The following is a 19,155-nucleotide window of genomic DNA, read 5'->3' on the forward strand; positions in this document are numbered from 1 at the left end:
ATTCTTTCTGGATCATCCCCCTTCAGGGATACTAATCATAACTTCCTCTAACCCCAAAGTCACCAACTTATGACTAACATTATTATGGGTATGGGCATCCATGCTTCTAAACACTTAACACTCTATCTTCAGCTCCTTAGAATACTCGCATTACACCTCTAATCGCATAACTTACAACTTAACACAATTTGTAAAACCATACCTAAGGCTCATATTGCCTACCTATATTTCCTCAATTGAACTCCAATGAACATCGTACAATAACTCACCAGACTTCTCCATACTACAATTTCAAGAACACAAACTAGGTACGCAAAACACTTTTACCCATAAATGCTAAACCTTCCCTTTTTAAGTATACTAAAGACATTGCTTTCCAAGAACGCTACTTTAATTTTTCACTATCCTCTATCATCATCAACCTACAATTCGCAGTCTCATGAGCATACACATCCTCACTCCTTATCACATAAAAATCCACTCTCCACTACTTAACCTTCTAACATTAGACCGTTAATCACATAACTTATATCATAAAATCTTACCTAACGCCATACTACCAGGGGGGAAACTTGTTCTTATATACTTACACCCTTATCCACTTAATGACTCACCCACAATTCATCATTTTAACACTAGTTCTCATATACAAAAATACCTCACAATTACCACTTAACTTTTCATAAATTATCAACCTAGGATCTTTCACAAATCACATCAAGCCTACTAGTTCATCCCACAAAACATACATTATTAACCTTAAGCTACTACTCTCACCAACACAGTCTACATCTAAAGTTCAAGTCTATAGTCTAGCAACAATCACGTACCACCAGTGAAGCATGCAACATATTATACTAGTCCATTAAATTGGGAAATCAACTCAAAATACTCATTTCATTTAACTACTACCTACAATCACAACCCCTACATAACATCACTATTACATCTCAAAATCCACTACATACCTTCTCACATGAAGTACTAGTTTACAACCACTAAAGAAAAGAAGGTCAAGGGGGTAAAGTCACATAATAGACATGGTCAACCTTAATCTTATATTAGAACCCTATACGATCTTATCTACATATTCTACTTTCTCACGTCATACTTACTTACCCAAGCATACATTTAGACTACCTTCAAATTCCACATACAAAAATGAGTCTATACTTATAACTTATTGGCTAATCTAACCGTTTTCACTCACAACCTATAAGGGATTTCTATAACCACCATAACTATCCACTCTAGGCTCTTTCCTATTTTGAATAAATAAAAAAAATCAAAGCCAAACACTTTCTCCACACACCACCATACAATCTACAAGTCTTGCCACAATATTATCCAACCACCATAAAAGAGAGAACCACCTCTAAATCAAAGGGTTATACAACTACAACTACTTATTTAGGCAATAGTCACCCTCACTCTGACTATTAACCTTGTGACTTCATATCACCAACTTCTGGACCATCTCTCTACCATTAGGTCATGACACTTTAACATATACTACTACTCGGTTGGAATACATTTCCAACATTCTGGTATACAACATTCCTTCCAACAAGAATTTTGAAAGGGACTGGTTACACTTAATACCTCAGGCTGAAAAGCACGATTTCATCAGGATCAAAGTTTACACTAGAATCAATACACCTTGAAGCACTAACGGAATCCTCTCAAGTCCTTGCACAATTTTATAATCTTTTATGACTTAATCAGAAAGGACCATACTATGTAGATTCTAGACTTCTGCACTTGAATCACCACAACAATGAGACATATCTAAGAACATCAGAATAAGGAAAGAATTGGGATAACTTTACTTTCTCATGGGCGACACCATAGCACGAACTAGAGTATGAAAGAGGAACATTCTGACTCCATAACACGAACTAGAACATGAAGAAAGAGAGACATTCCTAAACGCCTTGTAGCCTCCTGCTTATAAGTGTAGCGCGCTACACACCCATAAACAGGACTCTACTCGATGCGATTTCGTAGACACCCAGGAACCATGAACCGTGCTCTGATACCAAGTTTGTCACGACCCGAACCGGGGCCCAGGCCGTGACGGGCATCCCGAACCGTGAAAGACCGGGTGCCTTTTTTCTATCTAGCAATCACGAACACCGTTCACATACAATAAAAAGAAATGCAGAAATAAACAGACAGAATCATGGTCATATTCTGAGTTCAATTTAACAATACGAAATGAAATCAATAGACATCTAAACAATATCCATCTCAGTCTGCAAAATCTCTAATACATCAGAATATAATAACTTGTCTATACCTGGGGCAAGGCCCCCAGTCGGACCCAAAACTAAAATGAAAAGCAATACTCTAGCAACATGCCTTCCAAAATAAAGAAGGCTCACCAACTTTACACTTCGGTTTGAAGATTTTATGGTTTGGCAGGACCCCTGGAGTGAGCCTCAGACCCTGAAATATAAGGGGTCAATACAAACGTACTGGTATGTGAAATAACTCAAAATAGTATGCTTTTAATACAAAATAGATGAGAGCATTTCATAAAAACAATGATCATAATACATAAGTAAAAATACATGGGCATACTTTAGTGAACTCCAAAGCACTTTTTGAAACCATGATTCACTCTTTGTTATTCTTTTGAGCTAGTGGGTACACCCTATAAAATATGAAATTCCACGAGCTATATGGAACCCGCCTTGACTCTGCGGCTAAGCCTCTAACCCAAGTAGCCACCAGGATTGGAGTGGTTATATCCCCATGTGAGCACACCGCAGGAAATCCCCCCCTGTGAGATGTCCTAAAAATGTCATATCATTTAGGATCATATATCATAAGTCCCGTATCGGCAACTATGGTTTCCAGCGATGTGCCCTTGTACTCAAACGCCTTCTTCAGGTAATGTATTAGCTCTCTTAAGCCCAACTTTTAGTTCTTTAATAAAAACACATTCATACTTTTCAAACATCCAATACTATCTTATTAAGGGCATGGAATCATTGGGTATCGTCATACCCTGACTTGCAAGTCAATCAAATCACGTCACATCATGTCTGTGGCCCTTTTCACTTTTATCATATTCATGACCATGATCATTAAACAAGCACTCACCCATTAATTTTTCGTTTAGAAAATTCATGCCTTTAAACAACCCATAACAATATAAATCGAAAATGTCACGATAAAAGAAAGATTCTTGATCATTCATGCTCTCATTCAACTTTCATTACACCCCAAAACATAGATACATAATTATGTTCAAAATTCATGATAAACGATTCAAGGCAACATACAATTACTTCAAAACAACTTCCTGACGTATACTTTTCAAATAATTCCAAAAACCTTTCTTTATGAATATGATTGGAGATCTTTAATATAATTAAAACAATAGAATAAAAATTATGCCCATGATGTTTAGAGAAGTCCCACATACCTTGATGACTTAGTTTAAAGAGTAGAACTCAAATCTCGATTCGTTCCTTGAAAATTTTGGGCTTAAGAATTGATTTCTTGATTTTTCTTGTTCTTGGAGAAAATCCTTGTTTGATTTTGTTTTTGAGAGTGAAGATGGAGTTTTTGATGTTGTATAACTGATGAGAATTCACTAATAACGTTTTTAGAGAGTGATTAAATCCATTGGGGAGGTTTTCTGTGAGGAAAAGTACCAAAACACCCTTTTTTAAGCATCCTGCCTTCGGAACTTCGAATTTTGCCCGACGGCTTGGTTGACGGACCGTCAGGAGAGTGAAGGACCGTCACCTTGACCGTCGGGTCATTTCCAGTGACTGAACTCACTATTTTAGCGGCGACGGAAGGCTTGACGGTCCGTCGGGTCGGCTGTCGCACCCTCAACAGATTGATACCTCTCTGTAGAATGGGCATAACTTTTTACCCCGATATTGGATTGAGGCGAAACCAGTGGCGTTGGAAAGAGGACTCAAAGACCTTTCATTTGATATATAATTGGACCTCTAGTTTGTTACATCAAAAAGTTATGGTCGATAGAAGTTGACCCAAGTTTAAACGCTCAACAAAACTCAATCGATAGGAAAACTTTCAACTCGTCCTTGAGTTAGGGGATCTCTGTGATCTCAATTCATGTTCAACTAGATTCCCACACTACATAATTGACTAACACACTAAATTTGTATAGAATTTATTGACTTTTGGAACCTTTACACATAGAATTGACGGTTTACATTCTAGCCCAAAAGTGTGGGGTGTTACAGAGGCATAAGTTACATTTGTCATTTTCTAGAAAAAGACTTTCCTTGGGCCATGAGGGAAGTCATTTTCCCTCAAATAGAGGGAAATGAGTTATTTTGAAAAATATTTTACTACAACCAAACAAGGGAAAGATATTTTCCATCATACCAAACACACCCTAGATCTAGGTTGAAGTTTATCAGATTGCTGAACTATCTTAGCCTAGCACAAGCATTCTATAGTTCTCATGTGGCTGATATTTGGTTTCTTTCCATATAATCTCTCATAAAGGGAAATGTAATCTAGCACAGTTGTGGGAAGTCTATTGATAGATCCATCAAATTTGAGTTTCAAATTTGAGTTTCAAAAGATAGATCCAAGTCATTCTAAAATAGTCATCAACTATGTTTAAGAAGAATCTATTTCCTTCAAATGTGGGAACTCTATAAGGTCGCCATACATCCATATTCATCAATTCAAATGTAGAAGTAGATTTGATACAAGTAGTTGGAAAAGGAAGTCTAACTTGTTTTTCACAAGGACAGACAACACATTCATTGATTTTTTTGAATATTATATCACTAGTTATAGGCAGAGTTTTCCTAAGTACATGAGTAGAAGCATGTCCTAATCTTTTATGACGTAAGACTATGTCTAAGTTGTCATTATCAACTATAGAATCACAGACAAAATTAGAAATAGAATCAATAAGTTTTGATCTTTTTGCTATCATCACAGCATCATTGATTGTAGTGGTGTTGGCAAAGATATAGAGTCTAGCAGCTTCTTTACCAATCTCTTTCACATTCCCATTATAGAGATCCAGAAACACACAGAGATTAGGATAAAAAGCTACAAGACATTGTAACTCCTTTGTAAGTTTAGAGACTCATAACAAATTAAATTTAAACTGAGGTAAGTGAAAAACATTTATGAGTGTATCAATGCCAAATATATTGGTTGAACCAACATGTGTGACTAAAGATATGTCACCATTTGGTAAGTATACTCTTTTTGGAGTACACGTACTGGTTATGGAGGATTCATTTAGTGCACTGAGATCCGCAACCATATGGTTGGTTGCACCAGTGTCTATGATCCATGAATCCATATTGGTGGAGTCTGTTGACTCTACCATTTTACCTGCTGTATGAGCTGAGTATTTAGACTTGTCTTCTTTATTTAACAGTTGCAGAATCTGAGTATACTGTTCATTAGTGAATACACAGGGACTTGTCTGTGAACTAGATCAACCCATCCTAGAGTTGACTATAGGATTAAAGCAGTTAGCTTGAGTGTGAGCTGAGAGAACCAGTTGACTACGTCTATGTCCTACATTTTCCTCTCCAACATTACACACTGCATTTGCACTTGCATTGGTTCCCATTCTCTTCCTAAACTTGAACTCGGAAGGATAACCAATTACTTTCCAGCAATTCTCTCTGGTGTGACCCCTGATCTTGCATATATCACAATACAAATTTTGGTTCTTCTTGAACTGTTTGTGTTGATGGCCTCCACTTCTGGGGAATATTGTTGTTTCAGTACCTTTAGAATAGCCATTTTTGTCATTACTCCTTATAGCATAGCTGATTCATAACCTGCAATTGCAGGAGTAGAGCCAAGAATTCCTACAGTAGCTTCTGCTGATTTTTTACTTTCATCATTGATTACCATAGCATATGATTGGTTAATATATGGTAATGGACTCATGAGTAAAATTTGACTCCTTGACTATAAGATTCATTTAGCCCCATGAAGAACTGAAATAGTTTTAACTTTTGGAGATGAGCAACATAATCTTTGGAACTCTCACAGTTACAACTAGGTATTAGAACCAAAGCCTCAAATTCTTCCCACAGATCTTTCAGCCTTGAGTAATACAGGGATACAAAAGTTGTTCCTTGAGACAATATGGCAATTTCTTTGTGAAGATTGAATGTTCTTGATCCATCAATCTTATTGAATCTCTCACACAAATCATTCCAAACAACTTATGCACTAGTGGCATGCATGATCCCACCTAATAGATTTTTGGCTACTACACTCATGATCCAAGAAAGTACTATTGAATTTAATCTTTTCCAGTGGTTACTTATTTAAGGAGGGAATTTATCCTTAGAGCATGAACTGTCTACCATCCCTAACTTGTTTCTTCATTGCAAAGACAATCTCATGGATCGAAACCACATAGAGAAGTTTTCAATTCCAGTTAACTGGAAAGAGATGATCTGCAGGCCACTTACATATGATGGATGCTGAAATAGTGGTTGGTTATAATCAATTTGCACTGAATGTTGAACTCAAGTTGCTCCAATGGTTGAATTGGCTGATTCTTCAGCATGTACACCACTGTTAAAAGCCATCACTATAGCTATAAACTGTTTTCTTGAAGTAATTCTTGTATGTGATCTTTGTAGATTTCAGAGTTTGGAATTTGCAAAAGTTGAATCACAATAATGGAAATGATTAAACAGAATTGATTGTGCTCTGATACCATGAACTTAATCAGAATTCGTCCATGATGAACTCTGTAAACTGAAATGAAGAAGAAGAAGGAAGAATAAGAATGCAGAGACAGTAGAGTTTAAATTGATCTCATTGATTGAATCTTGATTTTGTGATGTACAATGTATAGTTAGTATGTTTATATAGCTAATCATAGAAGGTTTTAGAAACTAACTACTTAACTAACTTAATTGGCTACAAGATAAAATGTTAGTTACTAACTACTTTCCCCGGAAGTTATTAGTACTATTTTTATAGTGTTAGTTGCAAGGGCTGAGCTGACTTCCCTTCTTTCAGCAGACTCAGTCCCAAAGCTTTCAAAATCCTAGCTTTAGGCCCCCCAAAAGTTTTGAGGGCCCAAAACTTACTCATTTTTTTTTTATATAATTTTTATCTAAATAATTACTTATTGAAGACAAGTAAATCTTTTCAAACATTTGTTGTTAACTTGTCACGGTTGATCAATCACATTGTTTCAACAGAGTCCATGTTTGTGTAAAGAATTAATTAAGAGTTGTGGAATTGCAGCATGAACATACTGGGATGGGCCGTGATGGCAGCTATTGGATGCAATGCCGCTATAAGGTTTGTTCCAAATGTCCTAAAAATTACTGTATAGTATATTAACAATCGAAAGGGATATTTTATATACATATATGTGCAAAAATTTCAGCGTGCGAGTGTCAAATGAACTCGGGGCAGCTCATCCAAGAACGGCAAAATTTTCAGTGGTGGTGGTTGTGATTTCTTCATTCTTGATCGGCCTTTTCTTATCGGGTTTTCTACTAGTCTTTCGAAGGCAATACCCTAACTTATTCGCGGAGAGTGAATCAGTGAAGCGTCTTGTTTATGAGTTGACACCATTACTAGCATTTTGCATGGTGATTAACAATATTCAGCCAGCTCTATCTGGTGTAGCTATTGGAGCAGGATGGCAAACTTTGGTTGCTTATGTCAATATTGCTTGTTACTATTTATTTGGCATTCCATTGGGTTTAATTCTTGGCTATAAGCTCAACCTTGGTGTCCAAGTAAGTCTTGTCATTTTGTCAAGTATACTTGTCTTTTTCTTCTTGGGAAAAAGGGCAGATATACCGCTCAACTTTGCGATTTAGAGTTAATCGATATATACCCCTTCTTAAAAAAGTGATGTGTGTATATCTATCTATCTATCTATCTATCTATCTATCTATATCTATATATATATATATATATATATTCCGTCATCTAACAAATGATGCATATTTACCCTTCTCATAAACAAATCTATATTTACTGAATTAAAAATAAATATTGAACGTTTTTTTTACCAAAAAAGGTGAAGATGTACCATTTGTTAAACGACGAGGGTATATATGCAGTACAAGGGTAGACATGCACTATTTGTTAAACGACGAGAGTATATATCCACTATTTGTTAAACGACCAGGATATTTATATGGACCACTTTTTTAACTAGCGTACATCCTCTCTAAATCACAAAATTGAGGGGAATATTTGCAGCTTCTCCCCTTTTTCTATTTTTTTTTTCAAGTATACTTGCCCTTTTTGCGTGAGTATTCCTTTTATTTAATCCATAATCTTCATGATGTCAGGGTATTTGGTATGGAATGGTTACTGGAACTGTGATTCAAACATTCGCCCTGTTTTGGATAGTTTACAAAACCAACTGGAACAAAGAGGTAAGTAACTTGAAAAATATATACGTAGTCATTTTGTGTTGACAATACAAACCAATTATTGCATGCACTATTAAGTTATCTAAAAGAAAGTAGTTACACCTAATGTTCGTGGTAAGTTGGATTTATAACATGAAATATAAGGCAGCTAGCCTTCTCCAACGATTAAATAAAATACACTAATAACACGAAAATAATCTTATATTGTTAATACATGTAAATTAAATTAAATCATTTTTTCCTCGTAATTCAGTTGTCTCAGTTCCCTCCCCCTTCCCAAACTCGAAAAGAAAGCGTCTTAGTTTGATTTACAAAAGGATGAGATGTCATAACTTCACAGCCATTTGAAACTTTACACATTTTGTTTGACAGCACATGTTTGAAGTTGTCCGATAGTTGGCAGACGCTTTTTTAAAAAAAAGAGGTGCAAGTTAAATAGTGGTATCTAATTAGAGTTTCCCGTGAAATTTTTACTAAAAATTATACAAATTCACAACTTAACTTTCACTTATTACAAAAAATCCCATCTCTTCAAACATATTATAAAAATTTCATTTTTTAAGTTAATACACATTAGCTTTCTATGTATATGTCGGTCTAGTTATGTATATGAGTCGGTCTTGTTATGTATATGTCGGCCTTATTATGTATATGAATCGGGAGAGAGAATAAATTAATTAAGGAAGTGAGAGAGTGTAAATAGTTCTAATAACTTAATTCCTAGATACATATTGGACTTCACTATCTATCCAAGTTTTGCAACAGAATGAATTTTTGTACTGTGAAATTGCAGGCTTCTATTGCAGCAGCAAGGATTAAAATGTGGGGAGGAGAACCTGAAGATGGTAAAGCAAATGATGTAGATAAATAAATTTTTGACTTGGAGTCATTGTGTTAATCCATAAATATATGTGATAAAATTTTGGAAATTTGAGTTTGCTTTTGCATTATTCAATGAAACGTTGCTCGGTAATATTGAGCATCGTAAGGTATTTTGGCAAATGAATTCAATTTTTTGAAACGTATTAGTAGTAACGTCATTGGAAATTATACTAAATACATCTTTTCTATTTAAGGCACCAAACTATCATTAAAAAAGTCGGCATTCTGTGATCATATAAATTTTAATTATATTAGTCCAAATGAATGTGATTGATAATATGATTGGAGTAATTATTTAAATCTAAATAAATATGGATTTTATTAAAGTTTAATTTCTTGGCGTTAGTTCATTGATTTGGGCTACAAATGATAAACTCAATTTGATAAGAAAAATTTACATAAATATACATTCTTTCTATTATTACATAAAATCCCATCTATCAAAACTAATTGCAGATATCTCATTTTTTTTTTTTACATTTTCTCTCTCCAACCTCCATATACGCATCCATATCCATATCACACCTCCACAATTTATGCCTAAAATCAAGCAACCATAATTAAGAGATTTTAAGGTTTGAATTTACAAACCTTATCTTATCAAGTTGTTGAACATCATCATCTTCTTTAATTTATTTTTGAGGATAGTTTAATTTCTTAGTTTTTTCAACTTTACTAAATAAAAAATCTACGAGTTACGGTGTTGCATGTGCGCAATTCTCAAAGCTTAAGCATAGTAATGGAGTCTGGTCTGAGTTTTAGAGAAAATAGATCGAAATACCGAAACGATCCCGCCAACATGATGAAGTCAAGGAAAGTTGCTCGTACAAGCTCTAAAAAACCTGTTGCTAAATCTTCAAGTAAGATAAAAAGTGAAGAATCATCACGATCGCGTCTTCCAAAGATATTAGTGATTTGTTGTTGAACCTATACATTTTGTTGACTTATGCATTCTTATACATTGTTATATAAGAGCGTTTTGTTGTTATTTCAACCTTAGACATAAATTAGTTATGTATAGTGTTAAAGACGTCTTCTTTATACATTAAATTTATTATGTATATGGTTAGATTACTTAGTAAATTCATATGGTTATTTTGAACTATGATACATAGCGAGTTATGTATATATTTGTAGTTATGTCATTTGTTGGACGTTTTATTTCAACCCATATATATAAATCTGTTATGTATATGTATTGAACAAAGACATTGTTGAGTTGTCTAATTTCAGGTCATATACATTACAAAGTTATGTGTATGTTATGCATCAATTGTATATAACTCTGTTAGACAAGACAGGGGCGGATCCAGGATTTTCAGTGAGGGGGTTCAGTAGTACATATATGAACTAGTCGAAGGGGGTTCAACCTCTACTATTTATACATAAAAAAATTTTTACCATGTAAAAATAATATAATTTTCCGATGAAGGGGATTCAGATGAACCCCCTGGACCCTATGTAAATCCGCCACTGAGACAAAACGTGTTGTATGTATTTCAATCCATATACATAATAGTGTTTTGTATATGAAAAAACGTTAAACATGTATATGATGTGTTATTCTTTATATTTTAAATTTTGTTTCATATTGTTATGTATATGTGATGTCTGAGATGTGTATTTTGCAAACCTATATGTATAAGGGTTGGAGTTCTCTGTTGCCATGTTTTTCAAATCTTATAGGAATCCTTTTTTTTTTGTTTCAAATTTTTTCATATTTACATAGTAAAATTTCCTTTATATGTAGACTATGTAGTAAAATTTTCGTAGACTTATGTAGTAAATTTTATAAGAGTCTTTTTTCTTTGGTTCTAAAATTTTCTAGGTGATTTATGTTGTAAATTTCCTTTTAGGAGTATATTTTTTGAAAAATTTACATAATTAAGAGATTCATTCATTACACATTAATAAGGTATAATATTGGATAATTATTAGACTTAATTTATTTCCTTAAATATCATTTTGGATAATTATTAGACTTCATTTATTTCCTTAAATATCTTAAGAAAGTTAGTACATAAGATGCTTATGTATATTAACGTTTAGTTATGTATATGAACAATTAAAATGCGGGAGAGAGAAAATTTATTCAAAAAAAAGGAGAGAAAGTAATTAAGAAGAAACTTGGTGGGATTTATGAAAATTGCCCTTTTGATAAGTCCAAGATGTCATCATATTAGATGCCCAATTGAGCGTCATGTGTCAAATGAAGGAGCCAATAGCATCATGTCACGTATCAAAATGATGTAGCAGACTCTTTTCTTTACCATGACTATTTTCTTCCTACAACTATAAATATGGGTCTTATAATTCATAAAAGGGACCAACAATTCTGATAAGAAGCAAAAGAGAGATCGTGGATCAAATGCTACAGATTTCTCTACAAATTCAAGCATTTAAAATCAGTTAATCAAGATTCAAGATCAAGACTACAAGATTCAAGAACAAACTCGAAGACCCTTGAATTCAAGTACAAGTCGAGATCAAATTCATTAAATTCACAAATTGAGATCTAGTTCATCAAGATTCAAGATCAAGACCGCAAGATTCAAGATCAAGCTCAAAATCCCTTGAATTCAAGTATAAGTCAAGACCAAATTCAAGATCTATTTCAAATCCCTTGAACTTGTATTTGAAAAGGCGAATCATAGAATTCATATATATTGTAACACTCATGTATTGAAATCAATAAAATAAATATTGTAATATTTTTTTGTCTCGCTTAATTATTTTTCTCGACTCAAATTTTATTGGCAAAAAATTCTGGCACGCCCAATGAAACCAAATTTGTCCTTCATCTCTTCTCTCATAAATCATATCTGCAAATTTGGAGCAATAAAATTGCAAAGATGAAAGAGTACTTCAAGACACATCTTTGAGTTTCAACAAGTCTACACACCGACAATCCTTGAAGTAGGGACATTTGTAAACGTTGAAATTTGTGGGACTCTACAAGACGAATCCAGATTCTATTAAAGTTCTAGGAGACTACTTTACCCTAAATCTAGCTTAGGGGCTACTTGACCCTAACCCTAAATTATGCCTATTTAAAGGATAATATATTCACTTAAGAGGCATCTCTCGATAATTTCATAAACTCATGGAATATCACAAACGAGTCAAAACCCCCTTTTCATGATAATCAAATATATCAAGAAGATCTACAAATCCTCCTTTCATGGAGATCAAATTCAAATATTTCTACGTTCGAGAAATACTCTATTAATGACCCTCGAATTACAAAGAAAACTCATACCAAATTCAAATATTCCTACATTCGAGAAATACGCTACTAACGGTCCTCAAATTACAAAGAAAATCAATAGAGAAGAATCAAGGGAGAAACAGAATTATACCCGCATTATTTATTAATAAAATTCTTGTTTCTTCATATTTTTTCTTTGTGATTCAAGTTTATTTTTCATAAATTAAATTATGTTGAAAACACATTCACTTGATTTTGTAAATAATTATTAATCGATTTTATTGATGAGAAATAAAATGCAAGGAAAAAACACAGCATACAAAATTAAGAGTTTGTTTGGTTTAACGGTTCGAAAGTTGATTATTTGAGAAGCATTTTTGTAAATTAATTTTATAGAATAGTGCTTTTAAAAAAAAATGATTTGTATATTTTGGCTAACTCATTTGAAAATTATTTTTGATAAAAAGATTGTATTTGACTAATATTTCTTAAAAAGTGCTTTTGATAGATAAGTTACAAAAAAGGACATATATCAATGGACTTTACTACTAATATTGTTTTATTGAAAGAAATTATTTTAAATATCTATTATAATATTTTTGATTAATTTTTTATTTTATTTTATTAAAATTACATATTATAAAAATTTCTATCAATATACATAAACATAGATACATAAAAAAAGTTAAATGACTGACTTTCTCTTCTTCTTCCTCCCTCCTCCTGCCTTCGTCTTCCCCCTTTCTTCTTCGTTACTTTTTCTTTTCATTAAAATCGACGTACTGCAAACATGAATAATTTGGAATGAATTATATATCAAAAGACTCAAAACATTGAGAGAAGCTCATAGTTAAAATTTGAGACGTTGTATAGGAGATTTTGAGTTGGTCAAGATTGAATAGATTCAAGATAATTTTGATTGGTAAGTTGGGTTCAATGTCCCTATTATGCTCATGATTTTATTAGTCTCTAAGTTATTGATGGGATCTCCTCTTTATGTCAAAGTAAAAGCTAGAGAGAGTTTGTTTGTCGGATTATTTCAAGTGGTTGTGGCAGTGTTTAGAAAATGACATATTGATGTTCATATGAATTATAATGTCAAATGCTGCTATAAATTTAGCTTAGCGAATCTAACTTAGAACATAATTTCTAGTTATTTTCTTATCAGAATAATTTAAAATTTTATCTAAAACAATAGAGAACAGAATTGCTTTGTCCATAACTTACTATTTACTATTTTCTGTAACTATAAGAGACCTTGCTCCTTACTTCAGAAGATGTAGAATTCAGAGCATCCTTATTAAGGCATCCAAGTATGTGTGATGTATTTTTCATAGCTCATACAAAAGTCCAACAAAATGTTTCTACTTATGTTTCTATAATTTCAGAAGTATTACGTCTGAGCTTTTGTGTGTTGAAAGGTTTGATTTTATCATTTCCTACTCGTTTGTCTCAGATATATATATTCAGTCACGTTGGTTCTAGTGGATGTCATACCCCCTTTTTACCAAAAAAATAATTTTAAAGTTTGAAAGGAGTTTTATTATTAAAAGTGAAAAAAGGACAAAAATGTGTTTTGAAAAGGATTTTAAAACTTTAATTCAGATTCGCAACTCGACATAAATCTGGTATGCCAAGTCACCATTTTCCTTTTTAAAATAGTTTGACTTTAAAAATTGATCCGCGAACAGAGATTCCGACTAAGAAATTTTGTTGACCTCGAGAAGGTTTTAGGCACCTCTCGATCCCGTGGTTCGACCACGGTCGCTTCATGGAATATATCGGCTAGTACGGCACTATAAAATGCATAAACCAAAAAAACAAAACATGCAACAAGAGAATAAACAATCAAGAATTTAAAAATCTAAAAAAAATAGTGTCCAGTTTAATTTATTACAAACCACAATAAAAATACTGAAATGAAAACCTAAACTATTCTAATTACTCTAACTATACTTTACCCGATGCCTCAAGACTTGATCACTAACCTCCTTCGCATACATGATACTTTAGGGCATTCCCTGGTAAATAAGTACTATGTGCCCCGGGGCACTCCCCGATAAATAAATACGATTTTAATTTTTGTACGATAAAGTAGAAAAAACCATTCACACACATATTCAAACATTCAGCAAACCACCATTCCTAAATTTTCTTACCTAACCTAACGTTTGCCTATCCATTTTCACCTATCATGGTACTATCATGTTCAACTACATCAAAATTATTCAACCTAACAAATTAAATATTCCGAATGAAATGATGAATTAGTCAACTTTCAATATTATCCCAAAATTAAGATTTACCCCAAAATTAAGACCAACTCCTTTGATTATCCAATTCACCCAATCAATCAATCAATCAATATCAACAATCAACCAAGATGGAACAAAATATATCAAAATCAACAAAAAAAATAAAATTCACACACGAATAAATTTACCTCATAAAGTATTAAATAATTAAGATTAATCGAGAATGAGATGAAGAATGAACCTTAATGTTGCTTTTATTCAAGTATTACTCAATTAAATGAGACAAAATCTGCACCTCGAACCTCCAAAACTCAATAATGAACCCGGTAACTTGAATTGAACCCCCAAAACTGAGCAAGCCCAAAATAGTACACACAAAATACAGGAGCTTTGGATGCTCAATCGCTGATTTTAGGCATTTTTGATGGATTTCATTGGAGCAGCGGCGTCTGGGGATGGTTGACATTTTTTCGACAGGTTTCTAGCTGATTTTTGCCTTAATAGTAACAAGCAATGATTGATAATATTTTTTGGTGGGCGATTCCAACGGAATTTTATCAATTTTCCTCTACTGTTTATGCTATTTTCTCATTGGTTTCTTCACTTCTCTCCTACGTCTTTCTCTCTGAAATCCCTCTCTCTCACTGGTTTTCCTAATTTTCCCCTTTCTATGTGTATATTCGTGAATAAAAAAAATGGATAACTCTGTTGTAGTGTGTTGTATGTAGTGTGTAGTGTCTCTGTGGATATGTGTAACTGTGTATGTATATGGTGGGCTGTGTGTCGGCGTATTGTGTATGTGTGAATCTGTTATGGATAGTGATCAATCCCCCTTCCTATGCGTATATGAATAAATGTATATAGTTGCCCAAGAAATTCTCTTCTGAGGGGAAAAACATGATTCGTGGAAAAGGAATGGGGGTTATAGGGATGCGGTGAGGTGTCCACCTTTAATTAGAGAGGTTGTTTTATTTGTTAAGAATTGGTTATTTTTATTTTTTGTGAAAGAATTATGGAATGGGATGGGGTGCGTGATAAGGTAAGGTAAATAAGTAAAAAAATAATTTTTGGAAGGGACAGAATTACGTGTCTACATCATGCCCCTCTTTGAATGTAAAAACAAAGTGTTTTCAGACAAAGAAGTAGACAACGAGACAGAATTTTAACCCGACCATTATTCAAAAGAAAGAAAGAAAAGAAAGTAGTGCAACCGAGTTTTGATTTTGGACACCCTACCTATCCCAAGTTATGTACGAATCAGGTCACATGTAGTTCCAGGGTTGACAAGGAGTGGACTATATCGAGTTGGAGAGTCGAATGAGGCCTGTCGAGGTTTTGGTCTGAGGCTCTGTTATTCCATCAAAAATAAAAATTACAAGTTAAAAGATAACAAAAATTACAAAAGTTCTATCTATGTCGCATCATTTGATTCTTGTCTTGGGTCTCCGATACTTTCAAAAGTAACAAAAAATCTGATCTTCTTTGGGGTAAACTTGAGAATAGATTCTTTCTCCATACAAAATTTGGTGTTGGAGATGAACTCAAAAATTAACCATGTTTTGTCAGTGGTACTTCTAAATTTGACCGTGGATTTGAAAATCTTCACCTCATTCTCCAGGAGGGCTCCTGACTGACAATTTCTTCAACTTGTTGCTTGGTTTCCAATTTCTTTGCCCTGTTCTCTAGACGGGCTCCTGAAATCACATCAAAACTAGAAAGAAAATCATCCCAAACAAAGATTATGATAAATAGAGATCTCACTTTCAAAAATAAAGTCTCATTTTTCAAGGGGGTCCTAAAATGATGTTTCCAATAACATGAATTAAATTTTTGCCCCAGTTTACCATCAGAAAACTTTTGTGGGTGTCAAATCCAATCATAACTACTTGCAAAATACGTAATGCAAAGGTGAATCAATATTTTAGTCAATAAATACATCTCTTGAGGATAAAACTAAATGACCAAGAATGGGAAGTATGTCTCCTAAAAATTAGAGTGAGGAACTCTAACTAGAAAGTGCGTTTTCTAAAGATAAAGGTTTAAGTTAGGAAGTGTGTCACCTGAAAAATGAAAATTGAAATACCTTGATAAGGATGTGAGTCTCCTTAGGGTTAAGTGGAATGACTAAACCAGAAAGTGCATTTTCTAGGAATCAAGGCTTGAGTTAGGAAGTACGCTACCTACCAAGCTAAACTTGAATACTCAAACAAGGAAATGTGTCTCCTAAGGGTTAAGTGAAATGACTCAAATACAAAGTGCATCTTCTAGGAATCAAGGCTTAAGTTAGGAAGTGAACCAACTAACAAGCAAAACTTGAATACCCAACGAGGATGTGTGTCTCCTAAGGGTCAAGTGAAATAACTCGACTAGAAAATGCATTTTCTAGGAGTCAAGATTTTAGTTAGAAAGTGTATCACCTAACAAGTGAAACTAAAATTACCCAATCAAGGAAGTGCGTCTCCTTATAAATGCCACTTGAATTATCTAGACAAGAAAATGCGTCTCCAGAAAAGAAAGTTGTTCAGCAACTTTGCTTCTTGCATTTGTAGAAGTGAGACATTGCTGCCTTTGATACTTAGGCTCTGAAGTCCTTGATTTGAAGGTAACATGTGTTCTTATTTCATACAAACAAAACTTGTGAGTTTAAGAACGCGGTGGCTGTTTTATGGCTTTAGCTTTCGAGGCAATCGCTCTTGCACTTGTCACATTTAATCTTGCTTTCAACCATTAGCATTGTCAATTAACTTGCTGCAGCATTGATCCAAACTCAGATTATTAAGAGTGACTCTGAAACAAACACAGTATCTCTATAGTTGCTATGTTCCTCGACTAAATCCCTTGAACCTTGGTATTTCCATAAATCCCCTAAACTTGTCGAATGACAAAACTTTCTACATGCCTTGTTTTAGCTCACAATCATGTTTCTTTTATGTGTTGGCCCTTTTGTCTTGCTTCGTCCAATTGAAGAAGTTGGTAGTAAGTTTTGAAATCTCTTTTCACTTGCTTTGACATTGATTTGACTCAAAGGCACAAGAAAAATGACTTTTCATTTGAATAACTGACTTAAAAAAATAAAAATAAAAACATAAAGAAGAAAGAACAGACAATAAATGTCCCCATTGAAACAGAGAAATTTTTTTTATCTAAAAATGATGGTCAACTCTAATGATTATGACATACATTTTGGATTAAGCTGTCTGATCATTTCATCCAGACTTTCCACCAATTGTTGTTGAGTTAATGACCCTAAAATTGAGTGCATTCAGAGACTTTATTCGGCTAGTGACGCCTTGAAGGGTTTTCGCCAATAAGCCTTTTTCATTTTCTTTCTCTCAGCTCACCATTGCCCTAAGGTAATGACTCTCTTTACCATTTCTCAATCTGAGTGCTTGTGAGGATTTTTACCAATGAAACTCTCTCATTTTCATTTTTCTCAGCTCACCATCGTCTTACGGTACCTGTGAGGGTTTTTACCAATAAGGCTCTCTCATTTTTGTTTCTCTGAACTTACCATCGCCTTACGGTGCCTATGAGGGTTTTCACCAACAAAATTCTCTTATTTTTATTTCTCTCCTAATTTTTTATACTGAGGAAGGCAAGTAGTTCCCAAAGTGCATCATATGCATTATATGCTTAGCCTTAGAGCTGTCAATACGGATCGGCCCAACCCATCCGAGCTAGCCCATACGGACTTTAGTTTGACGGGCCAGACCGAGATAGCCCATAAAAATAATGGGCCAAAAAACACCAAGCCCACACCATTACTCCGTGGACTGCGGGCCTCATAGGCCAGTCCACTTTTTAAAAAATAATATTTTATAATTTAATTTTAGAATATTAATAAACATAAATATTACTAGACAATATTACATAGTGTTAATACTTGTTAATCATGTCTCCAACATCCTAAAAAATACTCCTAATAGTGAAATTAAATAACTTTTGACATGATATCATTTGAACTAAATAAAAATACTAATAAGCAATCTAAATAGTTGCATGTATTTGACTTATAGGCTGGCCCACGGGCTAGCCTAACCCACATTGCTCAAGCCCCACGGGCCACGAGTTGGGCTAAAAAGCCCAAATTTAAAATAGGCCACAAAAATTAAAGCCCAACTCCATCAAATTACAAGTTGGATAGAGCCGGACCAATGGGCTTGATCCATATTGACGTCTCTACTTAGCCTTAACATTCCCAAAGATTAATCTGAAGGTCTTTCTTTGGTTGTAACTTGGCTTTTAGATAAGGTTAGAAGAAAGGATGACATGAGACTCCAATTACACTTGAAGTGGGGTAGGACTTACAACTTTTGTAATCGACTCAAACAATGGAAATTGCCTTAGTTTCTTTTGACTAGGTAATTCCCAATTGTTTATTTGGTTGGACCGAACCCGGAGTAGGGCTGCCTACGTA

The 19,155-nt window shown here is 33.9% G+C and overlaps 1 protein-coding gene across 1 annotated transcript in view; it reads left to right on the forward strand.

The window, feature by feature from the left end:
* The window catches only part of LOC107852775 (protein DETOXIFICATION 29), a 35,345-nt gene extending 25,950 nt beyond the window's left edge, over positions 1-9,395 (forward strand). Inside the window, exons 5-8 of the mRNA XM_047398983.1 lie at positions 7,243-7,299; positions 7,388-7,745; positions 8,310-8,396; positions 9,187-9,395. Of these exons, the coding sequence (XP_047254939.1) occupies positions 7,243-7,299; positions 7,388-7,745; positions 8,310-8,396; positions 9,187-9,264 (580 nt within the window). The 3' untranslated portion in view covers positions 9,265-9,395. The remainder of the gene's footprint in view (positions 1-7,242; positions 7,300-7,387; positions 7,746-8,309; positions 8,397-9,186) is intronic.
* The last annotated feature ends 9,760 nt before the right edge of the window (positions 9,396-19,155 follow it).

The sequence above is a fragment of the Capsicum annuum genome, chromosome 11, assembly GCF_002878395.1.
Source record: "Capsicum annuum cultivar UCD-10X-F1 chromosome 11, UCD10Xv1.1, whole genome shotgun sequence".
Classification (NCBI taxonomy): Eukaryota; Viridiplantae; Streptophyta; class Magnoliopsida; order Solanales; family Solanaceae; genus Capsicum; species Capsicum annuum.